This window comes from Oncorhynchus clarkii, chromosome 5 (genome assembly GCF_045791955.1).
Source record: "Oncorhynchus clarkii lewisi isolate Uvic-CL-2024 chromosome 5, UVic_Ocla_1.0, whole genome shotgun sequence".
Lineage (NCBI taxonomy): Eukaryota > Metazoa > Chordata > Actinopteri > Salmoniformes > Salmonidae > Oncorhynchus > Oncorhynchus clarkii.
In genome coordinates this window covers 77,613,237-77,638,836 of record NC_092151.1, presented here as the reverse complement: position 1 = coordinate 77,638,836, position 25,600 = coordinate 77,613,237, and the positions used below count along the sequence as shown (strand labels likewise).

The 25,600-nt window shown below is 46.9% G+C and overlaps 1 protein-coding gene across 4 annotated transcripts in view; it reads right to left on the bottom strand.

Moving 5' to 3' along the window:
- Positions 1–25,600, bottom strand: part of LOC139409406 (protein tyrosine phosphatase receptor type Fa) — a 424,559-nt gene that overhangs the window by 59,136 nt on the left and 339,823 nt on the right. For all 4 annotated transcript variants that reach the window (XM_071154522.1, XM_071154523.1, XM_071154524.1 and 1 more), the window contains 3 exons: positions 16,740–16,821; positions 14,660–14,869; positions 2,236–2,399 (listed from right to left, as the gene is read on the bottom strand). In XM_071154522.1, coding sequence (XP_071010623.1) covers positions 2,236–2,399; positions 14,660–14,869; positions 16,740–16,821 — 456 coding nt within the window. The remainder of the gene's footprint in view (positions 1–2,235; positions 2,400–14,659; positions 14,870–16,739; positions 16,822–25,600) is intronic.

Genomic DNA, 25,600 nt, shown 5'->3' with positions numbered 1-25,600 from the left:
GGATGAAATGGGCTCAATGGAATACGTTGTCTTTCCGTTGCATCGAAAAGAACGCTAAAGCTTCATCAGGGATTTAACGCATCGTCTCGACACTTGCATCACAAGAAAGTATGTGATCACGCTCTCCGCAGCCGTTGTGAGTAAGACCTTTAAACAGGTCAACATTCACAAGGCCGCTGGGCCAGAGGGATTACCAGAACATGTACTCCGAGCACGCGCTGAACAACTAGCAAGTGTCTTCACTGACATTTTCAACCTCTCCCTGTCCGAGTCTGTAATACCAACATGTTTCAAGAAGACCACCATAGTCCCTGTGCCCAAGAACACCAAGGTAACCTGCCTAAATGACTACCGATCCATAGCAATCATGTCTGTAGTCATGAAATGCTTTGAAAGGCTGGTCATGGCTCACATCAACACCATTATCCCAGAAACCCTAGGCCCACTCTAATTTGCATACCGCACCAACAGATCCACAGATAATGCAATCTCTACTACACTCCACACTGCCCTTTCACACCTGGACAAAAGGAACACCTATGTGAGAATGCTGTTCATTGACTACATTTCAGCGTTCAACATCATAGTGCCCTCAAAGCTCTGCAACTGGATCCTGGACTTCCTGACGGGCGGCCCTCAGGTGGTAAGGGTAGGTAACAACACATCTGCCACGCTGATCCTCAGCATGGGGGCCCCTCAGGGGTGCATGCTCAGTTCCCTCCTGTACTCCCTGTTAACTCATGACTGCATGGCCAGGCACAACTCCAACACCATCCTTAAGTTTGCTGATGACACAACAGTGGTAGGCCTGACAACCGACAATGATGATACAGCCTATAGGGAGGAGGTCAGAGACCTGACTGTGTGGTGCAAAGACAAAAACATCTCCCTCAACGTGATCAAGACAAGGGAGATGATTGTGAACTACAGGAAAAGGAGTGCCGAGCACACCCCCATTCTCATCGACGGGGCTGTAGTGGAGCAGGTTGAGAGCTTCAAGTTCCTTGGTGTCCACATCACCAACAAACTAACATGGTCCAAACACACCAAGACATTTGTGAAAAGGGCACGACAAAACCTATTCCCCCTAGGAGACTGAAAAGATTTGGCATGGGTCCTCAGATCCTCAAAAGGTTTTAAAACTGCACCATCGAGAGCATCCTGACGGGTTGCATCACTGCCTGGTAAGGCAACTGCTCATCCTCCGACCGCAAGGCACTACAGAGGGTAGTGCGTATGGCCCAGTACATCACCGGGGCCAAGCATCCTGCCATCCAGGACCTCTATACCAGGCGGTGCCAGAGGAAGTCCCTAAAAATTGTCAAAGACTCCAGCCACCTAGACATAGTCTGTATAGCCCCGCTATTGTTATTTACTGCTGCTCTTTAAATATTTGTTATTCTTATCTCTTACTCTTTTTTGTATTTTCTTAAAACTGCATTGTTGGTTAAGTAAGCATTTCACTGTAACGCCTGTTGTATTGTAACAAATCAAATTAGATTTAATTTGAAAGAGAAGGTACATTTATTTTAATTGGTGTAAATTTTTTTGATGCGCTGAAATGAAAGCAAATTCCAAAAATGAACACTCGGATTATAGTGATATTATGTCTGATCTGACAAACAATGCAAAGTATGTATAGATAGGTGTAATCTGGAGCCAAGTGTAATTTTTCATCTGAGGAAATCCTGCTATTGACACATTTGTTGAATAATGCAACAGAATGTGACAACAGTAATTAATGAGGAAGTCTGGACAGCACAGATGAGTGCAGGTAGGCCTAGACAGAGCAAGTTGTTGGTGGTTGCAAGCCTGTTCTACCCCGTTATGTTAATTTATTCATACATGGAAAACACTCTGTGTATTTATGTAAATTAGGCACATATAATGTTCTTTATTTGAACACAAAATATATATATTTTATATCTGATATCATTAGAAAAAATATATATGAGTATAAATATTCTAAGGATAAAAGATAAAAGATTTGACAATAAATTGAATACCTGAATTTCCACCGAAATCCCTGAACATTCATATTTGTCCGTAGCTGTGTACTGTTTGGAGTATCTTCATCCACTGTCCAACTGTTGCATTTATTATTTGTATTTACTTTTTATTTAACAATTTTGATGACCGTTGCTAATTGTTCTGCCAATACGATGGTGCTACCTAACTTTTTAGTGCCCACAATTGTCACCTATAAGCAGAACGTTGGCGTGGCAGCGTAGTTACCTCTTGAAGAGCAGGATGGCGATGACGATGATGATGATGAGTACAACAGCCAGGACAGGGCCCATGACCCACAGCATCTCTGGGTCCTCAGCATGGAGGGGCATACCGCTGTGGAGCTTCACCGTGATGGGGTCTGAGTACGGGCTGGCCGCAAACGTCTTCTGCTGCAGGAGGGAAGGGAGGACCAACAGAGTGAGGAGGACAGCACACAGCAACCACTGTTAAGTATGAAGGGGCTCTATAGTTTTGATGAGTCTGAACACTAAATGACCTTCTCTCAGATATACACACTATATTAATGCAGAGCCTTTTGACCTTGATTAACCTTTAGACCGGTGTAGTCTCAAGCCTGTTCCAATACTTTAGAAACTCTGATATCTCTATAGCTGTTATGCCTCATGTCTTAGCCCTAGTCTAACCCAGTGCCAGATGTCAGTGGCTGACAGAGTCTAACATCAGCCAGGCATCTGACAACATGGTGTTCGGTCAACATTATGCTGACTTAGCCCTGTCCTATACAGAGTTCTTGTCACGTTCTGACCTTAGTTCTTTTGTTATGTCTTTGTTTTAGGTTGGTCAGGGCGTGAGTTGGGGTGGGTTGTCTATGTTAGTTTTTCTATGTTGTGTTTTGCGTTTGGCCTGGTATGGTTCTCAATCAGAGGCAGGTGTCGTATAACTCTGCCCTGGCCCTGTCCTATACAGAGTTCTATATAGCTCTGCCTTGGCCCTGACCTATACAGAGTTCTATATAGCTCTGCCTTGGCCCTGTCCTATACAGAGTTCTATATAGCTCTGCCTTGGCCCTGTCCTATACAGAGTTCTATATAGCTCTGCCTTGGCCCTGACCTATACAGAGTTCTCTATAGCTCTGCCTTGGCCCTGTCCTATACAGAGTTCTATATAGCTCTGCCTTGGCCCTGTCCTATACAGAGTTCTATATAGCTCTGCCTTGGCCCTGTCCTATACAGAGTTCTCTATAGCTCTGCCTTGGCCCTGTCCTATACAGAGTTCTCTATAGCTCTGCCTTGGCCCTGTCCTATACAGAGTTCTATATAGCTCTGCCTTGGCCCTGTCCTATACAGAGTTCTATATAGCTCTGCCTTGGCCCTGACCTATACAGAGTTCTCTATAGCTCTGCCTTGGCCCTGTCCTATACAGATTTCTCTATAGCTCTGCCTTGGCCCTGTCCTATACAGATTTCTCTATAGCTCTGCCTTGGCCCTGTCCTATACAGATTACTCTATAGCTCTGCCTTGGCCCTGTCCTATACAGAGTTCTCTATAGCTCTGCCTCAGCTCTAATCTAACACTGTGTCTGATGGAGCCTTACATCAGCCAGCCATCTGCTGAAGGAGAGAGAGGCGTATTTATAGCTAGCTCCATTCTTTTATAGAGTAAAACTTCCCCAACCTGTCAGCCAGAACACAAAGTGACAACAAGCGCAGTGACTTTAATTGAATTAAGACTTGCAAATGGATCAATTTAACTTTATTATGTGATGCCAGAATCAAGCCAAGCCATACCCCTTGTACCCGCTCTCTCTGCAAACAACTTCATCAAGGTGAAAAAGGATATGTGGTAGAGAGAGAGAGAACGGAGAGAGAGCGAGAACGATGAGAGAGAGAGAGAATGGAGAGAGAGAAAGAGAGAACAGAGAGAGAGAGAGAACGATGAGAGAGAAAGAGAGAGAACGGAGCGAGAGAGAGAGAATGGAGAAAGAGAGAGAGAACAGAGAGAGAGAGAGAACGGAGAGAGAGAGAGAGAGAACAGAGAGATGGAGAGAGAGAGAACGGAGAGAGAGAGAGAGCGAGAGAATGGAGAGAGAGAGAACGGAGAGAGAGAGCAAGAGAGAGAGAACAGAGAGAGAGAACAGAGAGAGAGAGAGCAAGAGAGAGAGCGAGAGAACAGAGAGAGAGAGAGAGAGAGAGAACGGAGAGAGAGAGAGAGAGAGAACGGGGAGAGAGAACGGAGAGAGAGAACGGAGAGAGAGCAAGAGAGAGAGAACAGAGATTTCCATTTCCAGGCCCAGAGAAATGTGCTCATCTGTGGGGACACAAATGTGCGCACAGGAACACTACCTGATCTAAGGAGCACACGAGGGGACAGCTTTATTACAGGCCATAGTGTTTCTAACTGTCTTCATCTCCCCCATAGAAACAACAGTGACAGACCACACGAGGGGACAGCTTTATTACAGGCCATAGTGTTTCTAACTGTCTTCATCTCCCCCATAGAAACAACAGTGACAGACCACACAAGGGGACAGCTTTATTACAGGCCATAGTGTCTCTAACTGTCTTCATCTCCCCCATAGAAACAACAGTGACAGACCACACGAGGGGACAGCTTCACCTACTGCTCACCTCTTGGCCACAGTACAGTAGACTATATGATCACAGACATTGACCCCTTCTCTCTCAGCTCATTCACTGTCAAGCCACTAACACCTCTGTCTGATCACAGCCAAATTACGTTGTACCTCAAAAGAACAGACATGGAAACAACCAGACATTTACAGCCCAGTAAGCTGTACAACATCAGAAATTCATACAGATGGGCCCAAAACAGCACAGAAGAATACCAGAAAGCTACCAGTAACCAACATATCCAAACACTCTTAGATAACTTTCTGGATACCACATTCACTCACAGTAAAGAAGGCATCAATCTAGCAGTACAAAACATCAACTATATATTCGCGCAAACGGCAAAAGAATCACAATTGAAATTGATAAAAAACGAAACAAAAAAAAATCACAGATGACAACTGGTTTGATGCAGATTGTACAATTATAAGGAAAAAACTTAGAACACTATCCAACCAAAAGCACAGAGACCCAAATAATGGTGAATTACGCCTTCATTACTGTGAGACTTTAAAAACGTACACTCAGAACCAAAAAGGCACAGTACAACAGCAAGCAGCTGACACTAGTTGAGGAATCCATAAACACAAACAACTTCTGGCAAAATTGGAAAAAACTAAAAAAATCTAAACAATAGGAATTAGCGATACAAAATGGTGACGTATGGACAACTCATTTAAAACACTTTACAACACCGTTCAAATTCACACAAACGCAGAACAACGCCAAATTCATGAGAAGTTGAATGGATTAGAAAAAGCTATAAAGGACAATCAAAATCCACTGGACTCCCCAATTACTGACCAGGAGCTCTATAAGAAACTTTAAAAAAGCATGTGGACCTGATGGCACCCTAAATGAGATGCTCAAACTCACTAGTGCAAAATTTCAATTGGTTATATTAAAACTGTTTAATTTTATACTGAGTGTAGGTTATTTCCCTGACATCTGGAATCAAGGACTCATAACCCCAATCTTTAAAAACGGATACAAATTTGACCCTAACAATTACAGAGGCATTTGTGTGAACAGTAACCTGGGGAAGGTTTTCTGTAGTACTATAAATGTAAGAGTTCTAAACTTCCTTAATAAGCACAATGTCTTGAGTAAAAGCCAAATTGGATTTAAACCAAAACATCGCACAACTGATCATATTTACACCCTACACACCCTGATAGATAAACATGTCCACCAAAATAATACTAAAATATACGCTTGCTTTATCGACTTCCAAAAAGCATTTGATTCTATTTGGCATACAAGACTGTTCTACAAAGTTATTGAAAGTGGTGTAGGGGGTAAAACATATGACATAATTAAATCAATGTATACTGGCAATACGTGCAGCATTAAAATTGGCAAGAAAATAACATAATTCTTTAACCAGGGGTGGGGCCTTCGTCAGGGTTGCAATCTGAGCCCTGCACTCAACATTCAATATTTCCATCAACGAATTGGCCACTATTCTAGAAAAATCCTCAGCCCCTGGTGTTAGTCTCCACAATTCAGAAGTTAATAGCCTACTCTTCGCAGATGACCTATGCCTGCCATCACCCACAGCACATGGCCTACAGCAGAGCCTGGACCTGCTAGAGCAGTACTGCCAGACGGGCCTTGGCAGTAAACCCCAAAATGACTAAAATAATGATTTTCCAGAGAAGATCCAGATCTCAGGGAATTAGACCAAAGTTCTCAATTGGTACAAAATATATAGAGTACTGCACACACTAAAATGACTTAGATTTAAAAAAATAAGCTCAACTGGACACCTTAATGAGGCAGTGAATGAACTGAGAGAGAAAGCATGCAGGGCATTCTATGCCATTAAAAAGCTAATTCAAATTGAAATGCCTATTCAAATTTGGCTAAAACTAATTGAATATGTCATTGAACCAATTGCACTTTATGGCAGCGAGGTGTGGGGTCCACTTGCAAAACAAGATTTCATCAAATGGTACAAACACCCCATTGAAACCCTGCATGCCGAGTTCTGTAAGATTCTCCTACATGTCCAGAGGAAAACTACAAACAATGCATGCAGGGCAGAATTAGGCCAATATCCACTGATAATAAAAACTCAAAAAAGAGCAATTAAGTTTTGGAAACATCTAAAATACAGTGACCCCCTCTCATATCACTACCAAGCCCTGCAATGCCAAGAACTGAGCAAAGAAAAGAGTCCCCTCATCCAGCTGGTCCTGGGCCTGGAATTCACCTGTTCTACTAACACACTGTTCTACTAACACACTGAAGCCTCAGGACCAGAATATCCAATCAATCAGGATAAACCAAATTACAACACAGTCAAAACAAAACTATATTGCTTATTGGGAAACACAAGCACAAACACAAAGCAACATGCAGTACTATCTGGCCCTAAATCGACAGTACACCGTGGCTAAATATTTGACCATGGTTACTGATCAAAACCTTCGAAAAAACATGACAATGTACAGGCTCAGTGAGCACAGCCTTGCCATTGAGAAGGGTAGACACAGGAAAACATGGCTCCCTGTAAGTTGAGGGACAGTGTCTGACAGACCAATCAAACAGCACATGTACTCTACTGTATGCTTATTGTTATTGTTGAATGTATGGTTATTTTGACACTTGGGTATTGTTGTTACTGTTGTCCAGTTGACAATTTTGATTCTCATTTTTATATTGTAAATATCCAAAATAACATTGTCACGTCATGCCAATAAAGTAAATTGAATTGAATTGAGAGAGAGAACAGAGAGAGAGAGAACGGAGAGAGAGAGAGTGAATGGAGAGAGAGAGAGAGAGAGAGAGAGAGAGAGAGAGAGAACGGAGAGAGAGAGAGAGAGAACGGATAGAGAGAGAGAACGGAGAGAGAGAGAGAGAGAGAGAGAGAGAACGGAGAGAGAGAACGGAGAGAGAGAGCAAAAGAGAGAGCAAGAGAGAGAGAACAGAAGAGAGAGATCGGAAAGAGAGTGAGAGCAAGAGAGAGAGTGAGAGCAAGAGAGAGAGTAAGAGCGAGAGGGAGAGAGAGAGAGAGAGAGAGAGAGAAGGAAATAGTTGCTGCCTTCCTTGAAAATGTGTGACGGAACACCTTTTTTAATAGGGTTTTAATTGCCTTTAAAAAAAAACATTAGCTGACAAAGACGTTAATTCCAAAGAGGTAAAAACACAGAGCACTGCAGCCACTACACAGCCTAACCTGATTACTATGGTGGCAAAGAGGTGGCCTGGGGGGAGGTACAGCCTACTAAGTGCTGATGCAGATGAAGCTACACACTCTGAGTCTGAGTGTGTACAAGAGTAGGAATTATCACATTTAAGTAAGAACAAACACCTGCTACGAGCAGATAAACAAACTCCAAATCCTGCCCCATCCACCACCGCCCACTCACACCTGCTCCTTGGTAGTTAAGTCCCCCTCGTTCCTCTTCACCCCAGACCCTGGGTGAGTTAATTTCAGCCTGTGTTGCTCTCCCCTTCTCCTGCTCTTCCCTCCTCTCCTCTGCCATGTGAAGTAGTGAGGCTGTGATCTAGCTTAATGATGCCAGTGAGACAGGGAGAGTTGGCCCTGGGTTCTCCGCTGGCTTCCAGAGGGCGTGGTGGAAGGTGTCATCTTTATCGGAATTGTCTTTAGAGGCCGCTGATGCATATCCTCCCCTGCACTAGTCACCCTCCCTGGTCACAGCAGGGACTACACACAAAGACGCAGTCTACTCCTTCTATACTTGCTCCATCTTTACCTCTCCCTCTCTCTACCTCCACCTCTCCACCTCTCCCTCTCTCTACCACTACCTCTCTCTACCTCTCTCATCCTCTACCTCTCTACCTCACTATACCTCTACCTCCCTCTACCTTTCTACCTCTACCTCTCTCTACCTCTCCCCCTCCCTACCTCTCCCACTCTCTACCTCTCCCACTCTCTACCTCTTGTGTGTGCATCCCCTTTGCTGTCTAAGAAGTGTAACTAAAACAATTAGGCATCTGTGTTTGCAGGAGGATGCTCTCTCGTCAGCAGCATGGCATGTGGAGGGTTGGATGGACCTGTACCCATGTTTATTAACTGCCGGTGGAAATCCCATTGACTCTCACTGAGGCCATGCCTCCAGGTTTACATATGGTAGCACTAGGCAGGCCCAGTTGAGGATGAGGAAGGGAGACAGATACTCAAAATAAGAGTTATTTTAGATTCTTCTGAATATTTCACTGCAGAATAAATTGATGTCTGGAAGTGAAATACTGAAAATATGCACCTAGCATTGATGCAGACGGTGACAGTCATATCCTGCATAAATGAAGGAGGACTTAAAAGGGCCAAAAGGCTTTGCATTTATGCCTATATTTTATCTACATACGTATGCATATCTAAAATGAGAGAATTATGTACAGTGCCTTGCGAAAGTATTCGGCCCCCTTGAACTTTGCGACCTTTTGCCACATTTCAGGCTTCAAACATAAAGATATAAAACTGTATTTTTTTGTGAAGAATCAACAACAAGTGGGACACAATCATGAAGTGGAACGACATTTATTGGATATTTCAAACTTTTTTAACAAATCAAAAACTGAAAAATTGGGCGTGCAAAATTATTCAGCCCCTTTACTTTCAGTGCAGCAAACTCTCTCCAGAAGTTCAGTGAGGATCTCTGAATGATCCAATGTTGACCTAAATGACTAATGATGATAAATACAATCCACCTGTGTGTAATCAAGTCTCCGTATAAATGCACCTGCACTGTGATAGTCTCAGAGGTCCGTTAAAAGCGCAGAGAGCATCATGAAGAACAAGGAACACACCAGGCAGGTCCGAGATACTGTTGTGAAGAAGTTTAAAGCCGGATTTGGATACAAAAAGATTTCCCAAGCTTTAAACATCCCAAGGAGCACTGTGCAAGCGATAATATTGAAATGGAAGGAGTATCAGACCACTGCAAATCTACCAAGACCTGGCCGTCCCTCTAAACATTCAGCTCATACAAGGAGAAGACTGATCAGAGATGCAGCCAAGAGGCCCATGATCACTCTGGATGAACTGCAGAGATCTACAGCTGAGGTGGGAGACTCTGTCCATAGGACAACAATCAGTCGTATATTGCACAAATCTGGCCTTTATGGAAGAGTGGCAAGAAGAAAGCCATTTCTTAAAGATATCCATAAAAAGTGTTGTTTGAAGTTTGCCACAAGCCACCTGGGAGACACACCAAACATGTGGAAGAAGGTGCTCTGGTCAGATGAAACCAAAATTGAACTTTTTGGCAACAATGCAAAACGTTATGTTTGGCGTAAAAGCAACACAGCTGAACACACCATCCCCACTGTCAAACATGGTGGTGGCAGCATCATGGTTTGGGCCTGCTTTTCTTCAGCAGGGACAGGGAAGATGGTTAAAATTGATGGGAAGATGGATGGAGCCAAATACAGGACCATTCTGGAAGAAAACCTGATGGAGTCTGCAAAAGACCTGAGACTGGGACAGAGATTTGTCTTCCAACAAGACAATGATCCAAAACATAAAGCAAAATCTACAATGGAATGGTTTTAAAAATAAACATATCCAGGTGTTAGAATGGCCAAGTCAAAGTCCAGACCTGAATCCAATCGAGAATCTGTGGAAAGAACTGAAAACTGCTGTTCACAAATGCTCTCCATCCAACCTCACTGAGCTCGAGCTGTTTTGCAAGGAGGAATGGGAAAAAAATTCAGTCTCTCGATGTGCAAAACTGATAAAGACATACCCCAAGCGACTTACAGCTGTAATCGCAGCAAAAGGTGGCGCTACAAAGTATTAACTTAAGGGGGCTGAATAATTTTGCACGCCCAATTTTTCAGTTTTGATTTGTTAAAAAAGTTTGAAATATCCAATAAATGTCGTTCCACTTCATGATTGTGTCTCACTTGTTGTTGATTCTTCACAAAAAAATGCAGTTTTATATCTTTATGTTTGAAGCCTGAAATGTGGCAAAAGGTCGCAAAGTTCAAGGGGGCCGAATACTTTCGCAAGGCACTGTATGTTTAAGGAAAGTAGGAAGGAGTGATGCATTCCTAAAGTATTTGACTAGGGCCTGAGACTAGTCTACACACTCATTTAAGGTTCAAGGTCAAAAGGTCATGGTGCATCCCAGATTCTGATACCTGCTGAGAAAGACCTAGGGTCTTAATCGACTCAATGACCTTTTGACTCGATCACAAGATCGTTCTGTCCCTGTTCCTAGGCCGTCATTGAAAATAAGAATTTGTTCTTAACTGACTTGCCTAGTTAAATAAAAAGTTAAAATTACATAAAAAAAATGTCAGAAGCAGCCATGAACATCCTGACATCTCTAAGAACTGTTTGTTCTGATCTCTCTCTCTCTCTCTCTCTCTCTCTCTCTCTCTCTCTCTCTCTCTCTCTCTCTCTCTCTCTCTCTCTCTCTCTCTCTCTCTCTCTCTCTCTCTCTCTCTCTCTCTCTCTCTCTCTCTCTCTCAAACTTTCTCTCTCTCTCTCTCTCAAACTTTCTTTGAAAAATGGCAGCAGTCACAACTCTTAGACACAGTGGATGGAAGCCCAAACAGAAGAGCACATTTAGATACTCTCAGAAGGGGGAAGAAACCTTGGGCTGCACTATCTGATAGAAACACATCCCATGGAATGAGTGAATAATGTACTGCCAGCGCCTCCACATTGACAAATGCTGCATGGGAACACTGTGTATTAGAGCCATATTAAAGTCAGAGAAAAACAGAGTTGATGTAGGGAAGGGAAGGAGAGAAGACTATTGTTTCACACATAATCATGCTTACCTCTAAAACCTAATGAAATGACAGGCAACAAAAGCTGACTGTAATGCGGGGTGGCAGTTTTGTTATTTCCCACAACACATAAAACCCTTAGCAAGCTTCTTCCTCTCTCTGGATCTGCAAGCACGAATACGCACACACGTGCACACACACACACCCTATCTGTGACAAACAGGACAAACTCTGCCTCTCTCTCTCTCTGCCCCTCTCTCTCTCTGCCCCGCTCTCTCTCTGCCTATCTCTCTCTCTGCCTATCTCTCTCTCTGCCTATCTCTCTCTCTATCTCTCTGCCTCTCTATCTCTGCCTCTCTCTCTCTCTGCCCCTATCGCTCTCTCTCTCTACCCCTATCTCTCTCTCTGCCTCTATCTCTCTCTCTTTCATTGTGTCTGCCTCTCTGCCTCCCTCTGTGTCATTTAAGCATCTCTCTCTTTTTCATCCATAAATCTCCCCTCAACTGTTACTGCTGTTCTCTTGTCTCCCTGTACTGCATATTATTGCCCTGAGGCTTCCTCTACCACTCTCTCATCCTCCATTAGACTCCATCTCTTCTCTTTACCTCTTACTCTTTTCACCCCTCCATCACTCCCATACGATTCTCTCCTTTGTTGATGAAACAGACACCCTTTCTCGGCAGCGCCTCCCCTCCTTTCTTTCCCTCCTTCCATCTCTCCCTCTCTTACCTGCTGTAAGTGATCACACTGTTTATATGGCCTGTTTCTTTTATCCAATTTCACACTTCCAGGCTATGTTTACCAGCTATTGGAGCCACATAAAGCTGCAGTGCCCTTTTCGCTCCAGTCCCCACCCCCCCATCTCTCCATCAACCCTGCGATAACTATAAAGCTGAGCTCACTCACTTCCCTGTTTTCCATTGAATGTGATTAGCCTGCTATTTTCTCTGGCCAGGCTTGATTTAGATTTAACAATATGTCAATGTACTGGCGTCACAGATCTGTTATGTGTCTGTCTGTCACTCTGCTAAATAGAAACAACTCTGTTCTTTCTCAACACAATACACAACACTACACAATGCTGTATCAAGGACCAATGTAGGAGTGGATGGGAGAAAGACTCCACTTTCTCCCCACAATGTGTTCCTTATAAAAATATAGAGGAAGGAACTGGGCTGGCACTGTCAAGGTCAACAGTTAGTGCTCCAATGTTTGTAAAACAGATTTATGCTTTAAAAAAAGTATTCTTATCAACCATGACATCATTTCCAGAATACATTAAGTTATACAGTAAATATGGGAAAGGTGTTTTGCGGATGAGAAGCCGTCTGAAGTGAAGACCATGGACGCCAGGGAGTGCATCTTCTGAGGTGAACAATTACTACTGAGGTAAACAATTACTACTGAGGTAAACAATTACTACTGAGGTAAACAATTACTACTGAGCTGAACAATTACTACTGAGGTAAACAATTACTACTGAGGTAAACAATTACTACTGAGCTGAACAATTACTACTGAGCTGAACAATTACTACTGAGGTAAACAATTACTACTGAGGTGAACAATTACTACTGAGGTGAACAATTACTACTGAGCTGAACAATTACTACTGAGGTAAACAATTACTACTGAGGTGAACAATTACTACTGAGGTGAACAATTACTACTGAGCTGAACAATTACTACTGAGGTAAACAATTACTACTGAGCTGAACAATTACTACTGAGGTAAACAATTACTACTGAGCTGAACAATTACTACTGAGGTAAACAATTACTACTGAGCTGAACAATTACTACTGAGGTAAACAATTACTACTGAGGTGAACAATTACTACTGAGGTGAACAATTACTACTGGGGTGAACAATTACTACTGAGGTAAACAATTACTACTGAGGTGAACAATTACTACTGGGGTGAACAAATACTACTGAGGTAAACAATTACTACTGAGGTGAACAATTACTACTGAGGTAAACAATTACTACTGAGGTAAACAATTACTACTGAGGTAAACAATTACTACTGAGGTAAACAATTACTACTGAGGTAAACAATTACTACTGAGCTGAACAATTACTACTGAGCTGAACAATTACTACTGAGGTAAACAATTACTACTGAGGTGAACAATTACTACTGAGGTGAACAATTACTACTGAGCTGAACAATTACTACTGAGGTAAACAATTACTACTGAGGTGAACAATTACTACTGAGGTGAACAATTACTACTGAGCTGAACAATTACTACTGAGGTAAACAATTACTACTGAGCTGAACAATTACTACTGAGGTAAACAATTACTACTGAGCTGAACAATTACTACTGAGGTAAACAATTACTACTGAGCTGAACAATTACTACTGAGGTAAACAATTACTACTGAGGTGAACAATTACTACTGAGGTGAACAATTACTACTGGGGTGAACAATTACTACTGAGGTAAACAATTACTACTGAGGTGAACAATTACTACTGGGGTGAACAAATACTACTGAGGTAAACAATTACTACTGAGGTGAACAATTACTACTGAGGTAAACAATTACTACTGAGGTAAACAATTACTACTGAGGTAAACAATTACTACTGAGGTAAACAATTACTACTGAGGTAAACAATTACTACTGAGGTAAACAATTACTACTGAGCTGAACAATTACTACTGAGGTAAACAATTACTACTGAGGTAAACAATTACTACTGAGGTGAACAATTACTACTGAGGTGAACAATTACTACTGAGGTAAACAATTACTACTGAGGTAAACAATTACCACTGAGGTAAACAATTACCACTGAGGTAAACAATTACTACTGAGATAAACAATTACTACTGAGATAGACAATTACCACTGAGGTAAACTATTACTACTGAGGTAAACAACTACCACCGAGGTGATTCAGTGAAATCTGACTGTGACACGGGGTCATCGTTTTTCTGTTATACGTGCACACGTAACCATGACACACTACACAACGTGAGTTATATGGTTCTGCTGCATCGTGCAGCTTGGGGCGTGGCGGCCCCAGCGTGAGCGTTGGCCCATCTGTTACATACTGTAGCTAGCTCACTGAGAGACGAGAGGAATATCACAATCCACAACTGACTGTGTTATCATCAAATACTCGCCAGGCTGAACTGTGTGTAGAATAGGCATGGCTGAGTCAACATATGACATAAATCACTACAGTAGTACTAACAGTACTAGTGTGTTCAGTTTGATTCTACATGGGATGTACATGTATCTGGGGGACAGTGATAATGTATGGAAGTTGTGTTTGTGACAGGACTACAGTATATATACAGAATAGATGAGGAGTAGTGGTTGTTACTTACAGACTCGTGGTCTTTGAGGGCAGCCAGGACGAAACAGAGGTACTGCTGCTGTCCCGGTAGAGGCTTGTTGTAGAAGCCGTTGTACTTCTTCTCGTCTCCTAGAGTGAAGGTGTCTGGCAGATTGTCCATCTTGGCAGCGATGTAGGGTCTGAGGAACTCTTGGGTCTGTCTCCTCCTTCTCAGGCTCTGGTCAGAACTAGCCTCCAGGAGCTGACATGACGTCACAGAGATTACTTAGCTGCAGCCCAAATGGCACCCTATTTCATAAATAGTGCACTACTTTTGACTAGGGCCCACCCAGTATACTATGTAGGGAATAGGGTGCTAATTGGGATGCAGCCTTAGACTCAAAGACACACAATCTCGTACTGTTGTGCCCTTTAGCAAGGTTCTTAACCCCAAACTGGACAAATGGATAATAAAGTTGTGTTCTATTGTATATAAACAGTAAATACTCAGTTATATAGTACACACACATACTTTTCTTTATGCTCATAAACTGTGTCCATAGGCTACAATTAATTGTGCTTCTAGGCTCACAGGTAAAATCTCATACTGCAAATAAAGCATAGAGTAGTTAAGGTTTTATAACACCTTGGTCCTGCAGTCAGACAGACTGTAAAATAACTGCTCCTCTCTCACCTCTCTCTGACCTGCAGCTGTGGTGAGAGATCACAGCTTAATTACATAGCCTCTGGTGTGTGTGTGTCTTCCTGTGTGTGTGTGTGTGTGTGTGTGTGTGTGTGTGTGTGTGTGTGTGTGTGTGTGTGTGTGTGTGTGTGTGTGTGTGTGTGTGCGCACGCACGTTTATTCCTTTGTGTGTGTGTTCCCATTTGTGTGTGTTCCCATTTGTGTGTGTTCCCATCTGTGTGTGTGAGGGATAATACATTTACTACCTCCGATGGAGAACTGGGGTAGATGTGTGTGTCTGTAGATTGTCTGTAGATTGTCTGTAGATTGACTCTTCAGTGGGCATCTTACTACATCTATCTGCCTCTATCTATCGCTGTCTGTCTGTTTCTGTCTCAACTCTTTCCAGGGGCTACTGCACTGCAAGCACCTCATGGTCAAGCTAGCACAATAAACAGACAAACCGAATTACCATCGTCCCTTTGAAAACGCTGGGATATGATGCTTGAGACGTTCTACAATTCCACAGTTCCTGGAAAGTCCATATTACATTGTGATGTAAACTGGCCATGAGACCTTATCCCTCTTCATCACTCTGTATTACAACGGGGAGAGGATGTACTTGGAGAGAATGTCTGAGGCATACAGATTCCTAGAAAGTCAACATGACATTTTTATGTATACCACCCCTATAACCTTGTTCACTGTTGCTCGATAAAACTTTAACCAACCCACTTCATACAGAAAACACAATTTCTCTACCCTATAAAACTGCAGCAATGGCAATGATTTAGATGACAAAAAAAATAAAGTCTGACAATGAGAAAGCATATCTTGCTGTCTCAATATGCTTTGTTTGTATCCAAGTATATTCATTTAACGCGCTCTTATGTTTTTGGATGTTCAAGAGGCTGCCGTCTTTTTTCTGCAGACGACAGTAGATTGAGAGAAAGCTAACTCATGAGAAAACACAAGAAGATATTGAAGCCCAAAAGGTCCACATTAATAACGCAAAACAAAAAATGCCATAGCAGCTTTTTAGGAGTGTTTTAAGTGTCTCAAGAACCCAAGAACTTGAAAAAATAAATGTAAAGTGTATTGTTTAAATGGAAATCACCATCTTGCACAGAGAAACCAGACGTTAAGCGCATAAAGGACGATTTAAATGTATACTGAAAGCTGAGAATACTGTAATCAGAGAGGAGGGGAGGGGGGCAGAGACAGAAGATGCTACATATTTAATGGTGCTATGGAAGACGGTGCTGTTTTTTGGTTTGTGCCCAGAGGAAGTGCTGTTGATGCACACACACACACACACACACACACACACACACACACACACACACACACACACACACACACACACACACACACACACACACACACACACACACACACACACACACACACACACACACACACACACACACACACACACACACTCACTCACCTCATCCAGGTCCATATCTTCAGGGTTCTCCCACCTACGTAGTGTGGCTGGTGTGACAGGAACCACCACTATGTAGTACCATCTGAAGAGGGAGAGACAGGCAGGGTGAGTAAGATCAAGGTGTGTGTGAGTGAGTGAGTGAGTGAGTGAGTGAGTGAGTGAGTGAGTGAGTGAGTGTGTGTGTGTGTGTGTGTGTGTGTGTGTGTGTGTGTGTGTGTGTGTGTGTAAAACACAGTTTTTCAGATATCTGTTTTGTCACCACATGCAGGCTCCACTAAGGCCTCAATCCATTCTCCACAGCCAGAAGTACTCAAACATAGAAATCTCTCTCTCTCTCTCTCCCTCTCGCCCTCTCTCCCTCCCTCCCTCCTATATATATATATACACACACTCCCATCCCCATGGCCAGATCATTAAAATACAGATTGTATTGTTAAATGAGTTGTCTTTGTTTATCACTCCTGCTGGCTCTGCTTATTAAGGCTTAGCTGTTCCTGCTTCTTTTGAGAAACAAGCACTTGAAACACAATTAAGTCCAAGTAATTTGCAAGTCTGTCTGAGTAGCAGGGGAATAAAAAGTACCTTGTGTGAAAATGCAGTTTTTGCATTGGGCCCCTGATCTCTTAGTTAGTTACCATTTGAAATAAACTCTTGAAGAAATGGCTTTCTGCTGTATTGGGAGAGTAGCAGAAAGCCACTGTAAACATGGCTATTCTTAATAGCACAGATTTTTCAGATAAAGGCTATTTTTGAAGGTTTTCACTGGTAATTATTGCAGGCTAATCTGGGACAAGGCCAGACTACAGCCCTAACAGTGTTTTCTCTACTGCTCTACCACTGAGAAGAAATGTGAAACTGTGTAGCAGACAAGGATGGATATAAAGGCAAAGGAGTAGTTCTCCATCTAGACAGCCCCGGCGGACACAGCTTGTGTGTGTGTGTCTCCTCGTGCGAGTCTGAGGCTATTGATTTAGCATTAACATTAAAGGCCATGTTGTTTTCTGTGTGTCTGGTGGGGAAAGCCTTCTCCTAAAGTCCACCCAGCACAGCCTATCAAAACTTTGCTGTGCATCATCCACTCTGTCTAAATCCTCTCTCAGCTCCTTACAAAGTGCAGGGTATTCCTTTTAACAGTATGACTCTGAGATATGGCCTGCAGACACAGAGATGAACGGATGACGTAGCACAACATCCACCAAGACAACGTACAATAGCAACAGCTCACAAAGCCGTGTCTATCCCCTGCAGTCTCAAGGAGATAGCTGGTATAGTGGTGGTGGAGGATTCATGTTGTTGTATGCAACGATAGTGAGTACAGCATGAGGGTGTATAATACTAGCAGTAGCACTAATAAATTATACTAATAGCTATGGGGATTGAGAAAGCCCCGTTGTATTCAGTGGACTGAAGACTAAGGAACAATCGCCCCAGGTCCTCCGTTAGAGGAATGGTGACTCAGGAGCTGACAGTGATTTAGCAAAAACAATTATAATCATGCCTTTGCACGCATGCGCACACACACACACACACACACACACACACACGCACACGCACACGCACACGCACACACACACACGCGAGCACGCGCACACACACACACACACACACACACACATACCAGCATTGACCAGGAAGGAAGGTGGTGGTAGCCCTAGTTGTAGCAGAGACACTGATGATGATGGTGAAAGACACAACAGACCTGACAGGGGCGGTGGTGGGGACTCTGTGTAGGGTGATGGTGATAGACACAACAGACCTGATAGGGGCGGTGGTGGGGACTCTGGGTAGGGTGATGGTGATAGACACAACAGACCTGATAGGGGCGGTGGTGGGGACTCTGGGTAGGGTGATGGTGATAGACACAACAGACTTGACAGGGGAGGTGGTGGGGACTCTGGGTAGGGTGATGGTGATAGACACAACAGACCTGATAGGGGCGGTGGTGGGGACTCTGGGTAGGGTGATGGTGATAGACACAACAGACCTGACAGGGGCGGTGGTGGGGACTCTGGGTAGGGTGATGGTGATAGACACAACAGACCTGACAGGGGCGGTGGTGGGGACTCTGGGTAGGGTGATGGTGATAGACACAACAGACCTGATAGGGGCGGTGGTAGGGACTCTGGGTAGGGTGATGGTGATAGGCACAACAGACCTGATAGGGGCGGTGGTGGGGACTCTGGGTAGGATGATGGTGATAGACACAACAGACCTGACAGGGGCAGTGGTGGGGACTCTGGGTAGGGTGATGGTGATAGACACAACAGACCTGATAGGGGTGGTGGTGGGGACTCTGGGTAGGATGATGGTGATAGACACAACAGACCTGATAGGGGCGGTGGTGGGGACTCTGGGTAGGATGATGGTGATAGACACAACAGACCTGATAGGGGCGGTGGTGGGGACTCTGGGTAGGGTGATGGTGATAGACACAACAGACCTGATAGGGGCGGTGGTGGGGACTCTGGGTAGGATGATGGTGATAGACACAACAGACCTGATAGGGGCGGTGGTGGGGACTCTAGGTAGGATGATGGTGATAGACACAACAGACCTGATATGGGCGGTGGTGGGGACTCTGGGTAGGGTGATGGTGATAGACACAACAGACCTGATAGGGGCGGTGGTGGGGACTCTAGGTAGGATGATGGTGATAGGCACAACAGACCTGATAGGGGCGGTGGTGGGGACTCTAGGTAGGGTGATGGTGAAAGACACAACAGACCTGACAGGGGCGGTGGTGGGGACTCTGGGTAGGGTGATGGTGATAGACACAACAGACCTGACAGGGGCGGTGGTGGGGACTCTGGGTAGGATGATGGTGATAGACACAACAGACCTGATAGGGGCGGTGGTGGGGACTCTGGGTAGGATGATGGTGATAGACACAACAGACCTGATAGGGGCGGTGGTGGGGACTCTAGGTAGGATGATGGTGATAGACACAACAGACCTGATATGGGCGGTGGTGGGGACTCTGGGTAGGGTGATGGTGATAGACACAACAGACTTGACAGGGGAGGTGGTGGGGACTCTGGGTAGGGTGATGGTGATAGACACAACAGACCTGATAGGGGCGGTGGTGGGGACTCTGGGTAGGGTGATGGTGATAGACACAACAGACCTGACAGGGGCGGTGGTGGGGATTCTGGGTAGGGTGATGGTGATAGACACAACAGACCTGACAGGGGCGGTGGTGGGGACTCTGGGTAGGGTGATGGTGATAGACACAACAGACCTGACAGGGGCGGTGGTGGGGACTCTGGGTAGGGTGATGGTGATAGACACAACAGACCTGATAGGGGCGGTGGTGGGGACTCTGGGTAGGGTGATGGTGATAGGCACAACAGACCTGATAGGGGCGGTGGTGGGGACTCTGGGTAGGATGATGGTGATAGACACAACAGACCTGACAGGGGCAGTGGTGGGGACTCTGGGTAGGGTGATGGTGATAGACACAACAGACCTGACAGGGGCGGTGGTGGGGACTCTGGGTAGGGTGATGGTGATAGACACAACAGACCTGACATGGGCGGTGGTGGGGACTCTGGGTAGGGTGATGGTGATAGACACAACAGACCTGATAGGGGCGGTGGTGGGGATTCTGGGTAGGGTGATGGTGATAGACACAACAGACCTGATAGGGGCGGTGGTGGGGACTCTGGGTAGGGTGATGGTGATAGACACAACAGACCTGATAGGGGTGGTGGTGGGGACTCTGGGTAGGGTGATGGTGATAGACACAACAGACCTGATAGGGGCGGTGGTGGGGACTCTGGGTAGGGTGATGGTGATAGACACAAAAGACCTGACAGGGGCGGTGGTGGGGACTCTGGGTAGGGTGATGGTGATAGACACAACAGACCTGATAGGGGCGGTGGTGGGGACTCTGGGTAGGGTGATGGTGATAGACACAACAGACCTGATAGGGGCGGTGGTGGGGACTCTGGGTAGGGTGATGGTGAAAGACACAACAGACCTGACAGGGGCGGTGGTGGGGACTCTGGGTAGGGTGATGGTGATAGACACAACAGACCTGATAGGGGCGGTGGTGGGGACTCTGGGTAGGATGATGTTGATAGACACAACAGACCTGATAGGGGCGGTGGTGGGGACTCTGGGTAGGATGATGGTGATAGACACAACAGACCTGATAGGGGCGGTGGTGGGGACTCTGGGTAGGGTGATGGTGATAGACACAACAGACCTGATAGGGGCGGTGGTGGGGACTCTGGGTAGGATGATGGTGATAGACACAACAGACCTGATATGGGCGGTGGTGGGGACTCTGGGTAGGGTGATGGTGATAGACACAACAGACCTGATAGGGGCGGTGGTGGGGACTCTAGGTAGGATGATGGTGATAGACACAACAGACCTGATAGGGGCGGTGGTGGGGACTCTAGGTAGGGTGATGGTGAAAGACACAACAGACCTGACAGGGGCGGTGGTGGGGACTCTGGGTAGGGTGATGGTGATAGACACAACAGACCTGACAGGGGCGGTGGTGGGGACTCTGGGTAGGATGATGGTGATAGACACAACAGACCTGATAGGGGCGGTGGTGGGGACTCTGGGTAGGGAATGGTGATAGACAACACAGACCTGATAGGGGCGGTGGTGGGGACTCTGGGTAGGATGATGGTGATAGACACAACAGACCTGATAGGGGCGGTGGTGGGGACTCTAGGTAGGATGATGGTGATAGACACAACAGACCTGATATGGGCGGTGGTGGGGACTCTGGGTAGGGTGATGGTGATAGACACAACAGACCTGATAGGGGCGGTGGTGGGGACTCTAGGTAGGATGATGGTGATAGACACAACAGACCTGATAGGGGCGGTGGTGGGGACTCTAGGTAGGGTGATGGTGAAAGACACAACAGACCTGATAGGGGCGGTGGTGGGGACTCTGGGTAGGGTGATGGTGATAGACACAACAGACCTGATAGGGGCGGTGGTGGGGACTCTGGGTAGGATGATGGTGATAGACACAACAGACCTGATAGGGGCGGTGGTGGGGACTCTAGGTAGGATGATGGTGATAGACACAACAGACCTGATATGGGCGGTGGTGGGGACTCTGGGTAGGGTGATGGTGATAGACACAACAGACCTGATAGGGGCGGTGGTGGGGACTCTAGGTAGGATGATGGTGATAGACACAACAGACCTGATAGGGGCGGTGGTGGGGACTCTAGGTAGGGTGATGGTGAAAGACACAACAGACCTGACAGGGGCGGTGGTGGGGACTCTGGGTAGGGTGATGGTGATAGACACAACAGACCTGATAGGGGCGGTGGTGGGGACTCTGGGTAGGATGATGGTGATAGACACAACAGACCTGATAGGGGCGGTGGTGGGGACTCTGGGTAGGATGATGGTGATAGACACAACAGACCTGATAGGGGCGGTGGTGGGGACTCTGGGTAGGATGATGGTGATAGACACAACAGACCTGATAGGGGCGGTGGTGGGGACTCTAGGTAGGATGATGGTGATAGACACAACAGACCTGATAGGGGCGGTGGTGGGGACTCTGGGTAGGGTGATGGTGATAGACACAACAGACCTGATAGGGGCGGTGGTGGGGACTCTAGGTAGGATGATGGTGATAGACACAACAGACCTGATAGGGGCGGTGGTGGGGACTCTAGGTAGGGTGATGGTGAAAGACACAACAGACCTGACAGGGGCGGTGGTGGGGACTCTGGGTAGGATGATGGTGATAGACACAACAGACCTGATAGGGGCGGTGGTGGGGACTCTGGGTAGGATGATGGTGATAGACACAACAGACCTGATAGGGGCGGTGGTGGGGACTCTGGGTAGGGTGATGGTGATAGACACAACAGACCTGATAGGGGCGGTGGTGGGGACTCTGGGTAAGGTGATGGTGATAGACACAACAGACCTGATAGGGGTGGTGGTGGGGACTCTGGGTAGGGTGATGGTGATAGACACAACAGACCTGATAGGGGCGGTGGTGGGGACTCTGGGTAGGATGATGGTGATAGACACAACAGACCTGATAGGGGCGGTGGTGGGGACTCTGGGTAGGATGATGGTGATAGACACAACAGACCTGACAGGGGCGGTGGTGGGGACTCTGGGTAGGATGATGGTGATAGACACAACAGACCAGATAGGGGCGGTGGTGGGGACTCTGGGTAGGATGATGGTGATAGACACAACAGACCTGATAGGGGCGGTGGTGGGGACTCTGGGTAGGGTGATGGTGATAGACACAACAGACCTGATAGGGGCGGTGGTGGGGACTCTGGGTAGGGTGATGGTGATAGACACAACAGACCTGATAGGGGCGGTGGTGGGGACTCTGGGTAGGATGATGGTGATAGACACAACAGACCTGATAGGGGCGGTGGTGGGGACTCTGGGTAGGATGATGGTGATAGACACAACAGACCTGATAGGGGCGGTGATGGGGACTCTGGGTAGGGTGATGGTGATAGACACAACAGACCTGATAGGGGCGGTGGTGGGGACTCTGGGTAGGGTGATGGTGATAGACACAACAGACCTGACAGGGGCGGTGGTGGGGACTCTGGGTAGGGTGATGGTGATAGACACAACAGACCTGACAGGGGCGGTGGTGGGGACTCTGGGTATGGTGATGGTGATAGACACAACAGACCTGATAGGGGTGGTGGTGGGGACTCTGGGTAGGGTGATGGTGATAGACAAAACAGACCTGATAGGGGCGGTGGTGGGGACTCTGGGTAGGGTGATGGTGATAGACACAACAGACCTGACAGGGGCGGTGGTGGGGACTCTGGGTAGGGTGATGGTGATAGACACAACAGACCTGATAGGGGCGGTGGTGGGGACTCTGGGTAGGGTGATGGTGATAGACACAACAGACCTGACAGGGGCGGTGGTGGGGACTCTGGGTAGGGTGATGGTGATAGACACAACAGACCTTACAGGGGCGGTGGTGGGGACTCTGGGTAGGGTGATGGTGATAGACACAACAGACCTGATAGGGGTGGTGGTGGGGACTCTGGGTAGGGTGATGGTGATAGACACAACAGACCTGATAGGGGCGGTGGTGGGGACTCTGGGTAGGGTGATGGTGATAGACACAACAGACCTGACAGGGGCGGTGGTGGGGACTCTGGGTAGGGTGATGATGATAGACACAACAGACCTGATAGGGGCGGTGGTGGGGACTCTGGGTAGGGTGATGGTGATAGACACAACAGACCTGACAGGGGCGGTGGTGGGGACTCTGGGTAGGGTGATGGTGATAGACACAACAGACCTGACAGGGGCGGTGGTGGGGACTCTAGGTAGGGTGATGGTGAAAGACACAACAGACCTGACAGGGGCGGTGGTGGGGACTCTGGGTAGGGTGATGGTGATAGACACAACAGACCTGACAGGGGCGGTGGTGGGGACTCTGGGTAGGATGATGGTGATAGACACAACAGACCTGATAGGGGCGGTGGTGGGGACTCTGGGTAGGGTGATGGTGATAGACACAACAGACCTGATAGGGGCGGTGGTGGGGACTCTGGGTAGGGTGATGGTGATAGACACAACAGACCTGATAGGGGCGGTGGTGGGGACTCTGGGTAGGGTGATGGTGATAGACACAACAGACCTGATAGGGGCAGTGGTGGGGACTCTGGGTAGGGTGATGGTGATAGACACAACAGACCTGATAGGGGCGGTGGTGGGGACTCTGGGTAGGGTGATGGTGATAGACACAACAGACCTGATAGGGGCGGTGGTGGGGACTCTGGGTAGGGTGATGGTGATAGACACAACAGACCTGATAGGGGCGGTGGTGGGGACTCTGGGTAGGATGATGGTGATAGACACAACAGACCTGATAGGGGCGGTGGTGGGGACTCTGGGTAGGATGATGGTGATAGACACAACAGACCTGATAGGGGCGGTGATGGGGACTCTGGGTAGGGTGATGGTGATAGACACAACAGACCTGATAGGGGCGGTGGTGGGGACTCTGGGTAGGGTGATGGTGATAGACACAACAGACCTGACAGGGGCGGTGGTGGGGACTCTGGGTAGGGTGATGGTGATAGACACAACAGAGCTGACAGGGGCGGTGGTGGGGACTCTGGGTAGGGTGATGGTGATAGACACAACAGACCTGATAGGGGTGGTGGTGGGGACTCTGGGTAGGGTGATGGTGATAGACACAACAGACCTGATAGGGGCGGTGGTGGGGACTCTGGGTAGGGTGATGGTGATAGACACAACAGACCTGACAGGGGCGGTGGTGGGGACTCTGGGTAGGGTGATGGTGATAGACACAACAGACCTGATAGGGGCGGTGGTGGGGACTCTGGGTAGGGTGATGGTGATAGACACAACAGACCTGACAGGGGCGGTGGTGGGGACTCTGGGTAGGGTGATGGTGATAGACACAACAGACCTTACAGGGGCGGTGGTGGGGACTCTGGGTAGGGTGATGGTGATAGACACAACAGACCTGATAGGGGTGGTGGTGGGGACTCTGGGTAGGGTGATGGTGATAGACACAACAGACCTGATAGGGGCGGTGGTGGGGACTCTGGGTAGGGTGATGGTGATAGACACAACAGACCTGACAGGGGCGGTGGTGGGGACTCTGGGTAGGGTGATGATGATAGACACAACAGACCTGATAGGGGCGGTGGTGGGGACTCTGGGTAGGGTGATGGTGATAGACACAACAGACCTGACAGGGGCGGTGGTGGGGACTCTGGGTAGGGTGATGGTGATAGACACAACAGACCTGACAGGGGCGGTGGTGGGGACTCTAGGTAGGGTGATGGTGAAAGACACAACAGACCTGACAGGGGCGGTGGTGGGGACTCTGGGTAGGGTGAT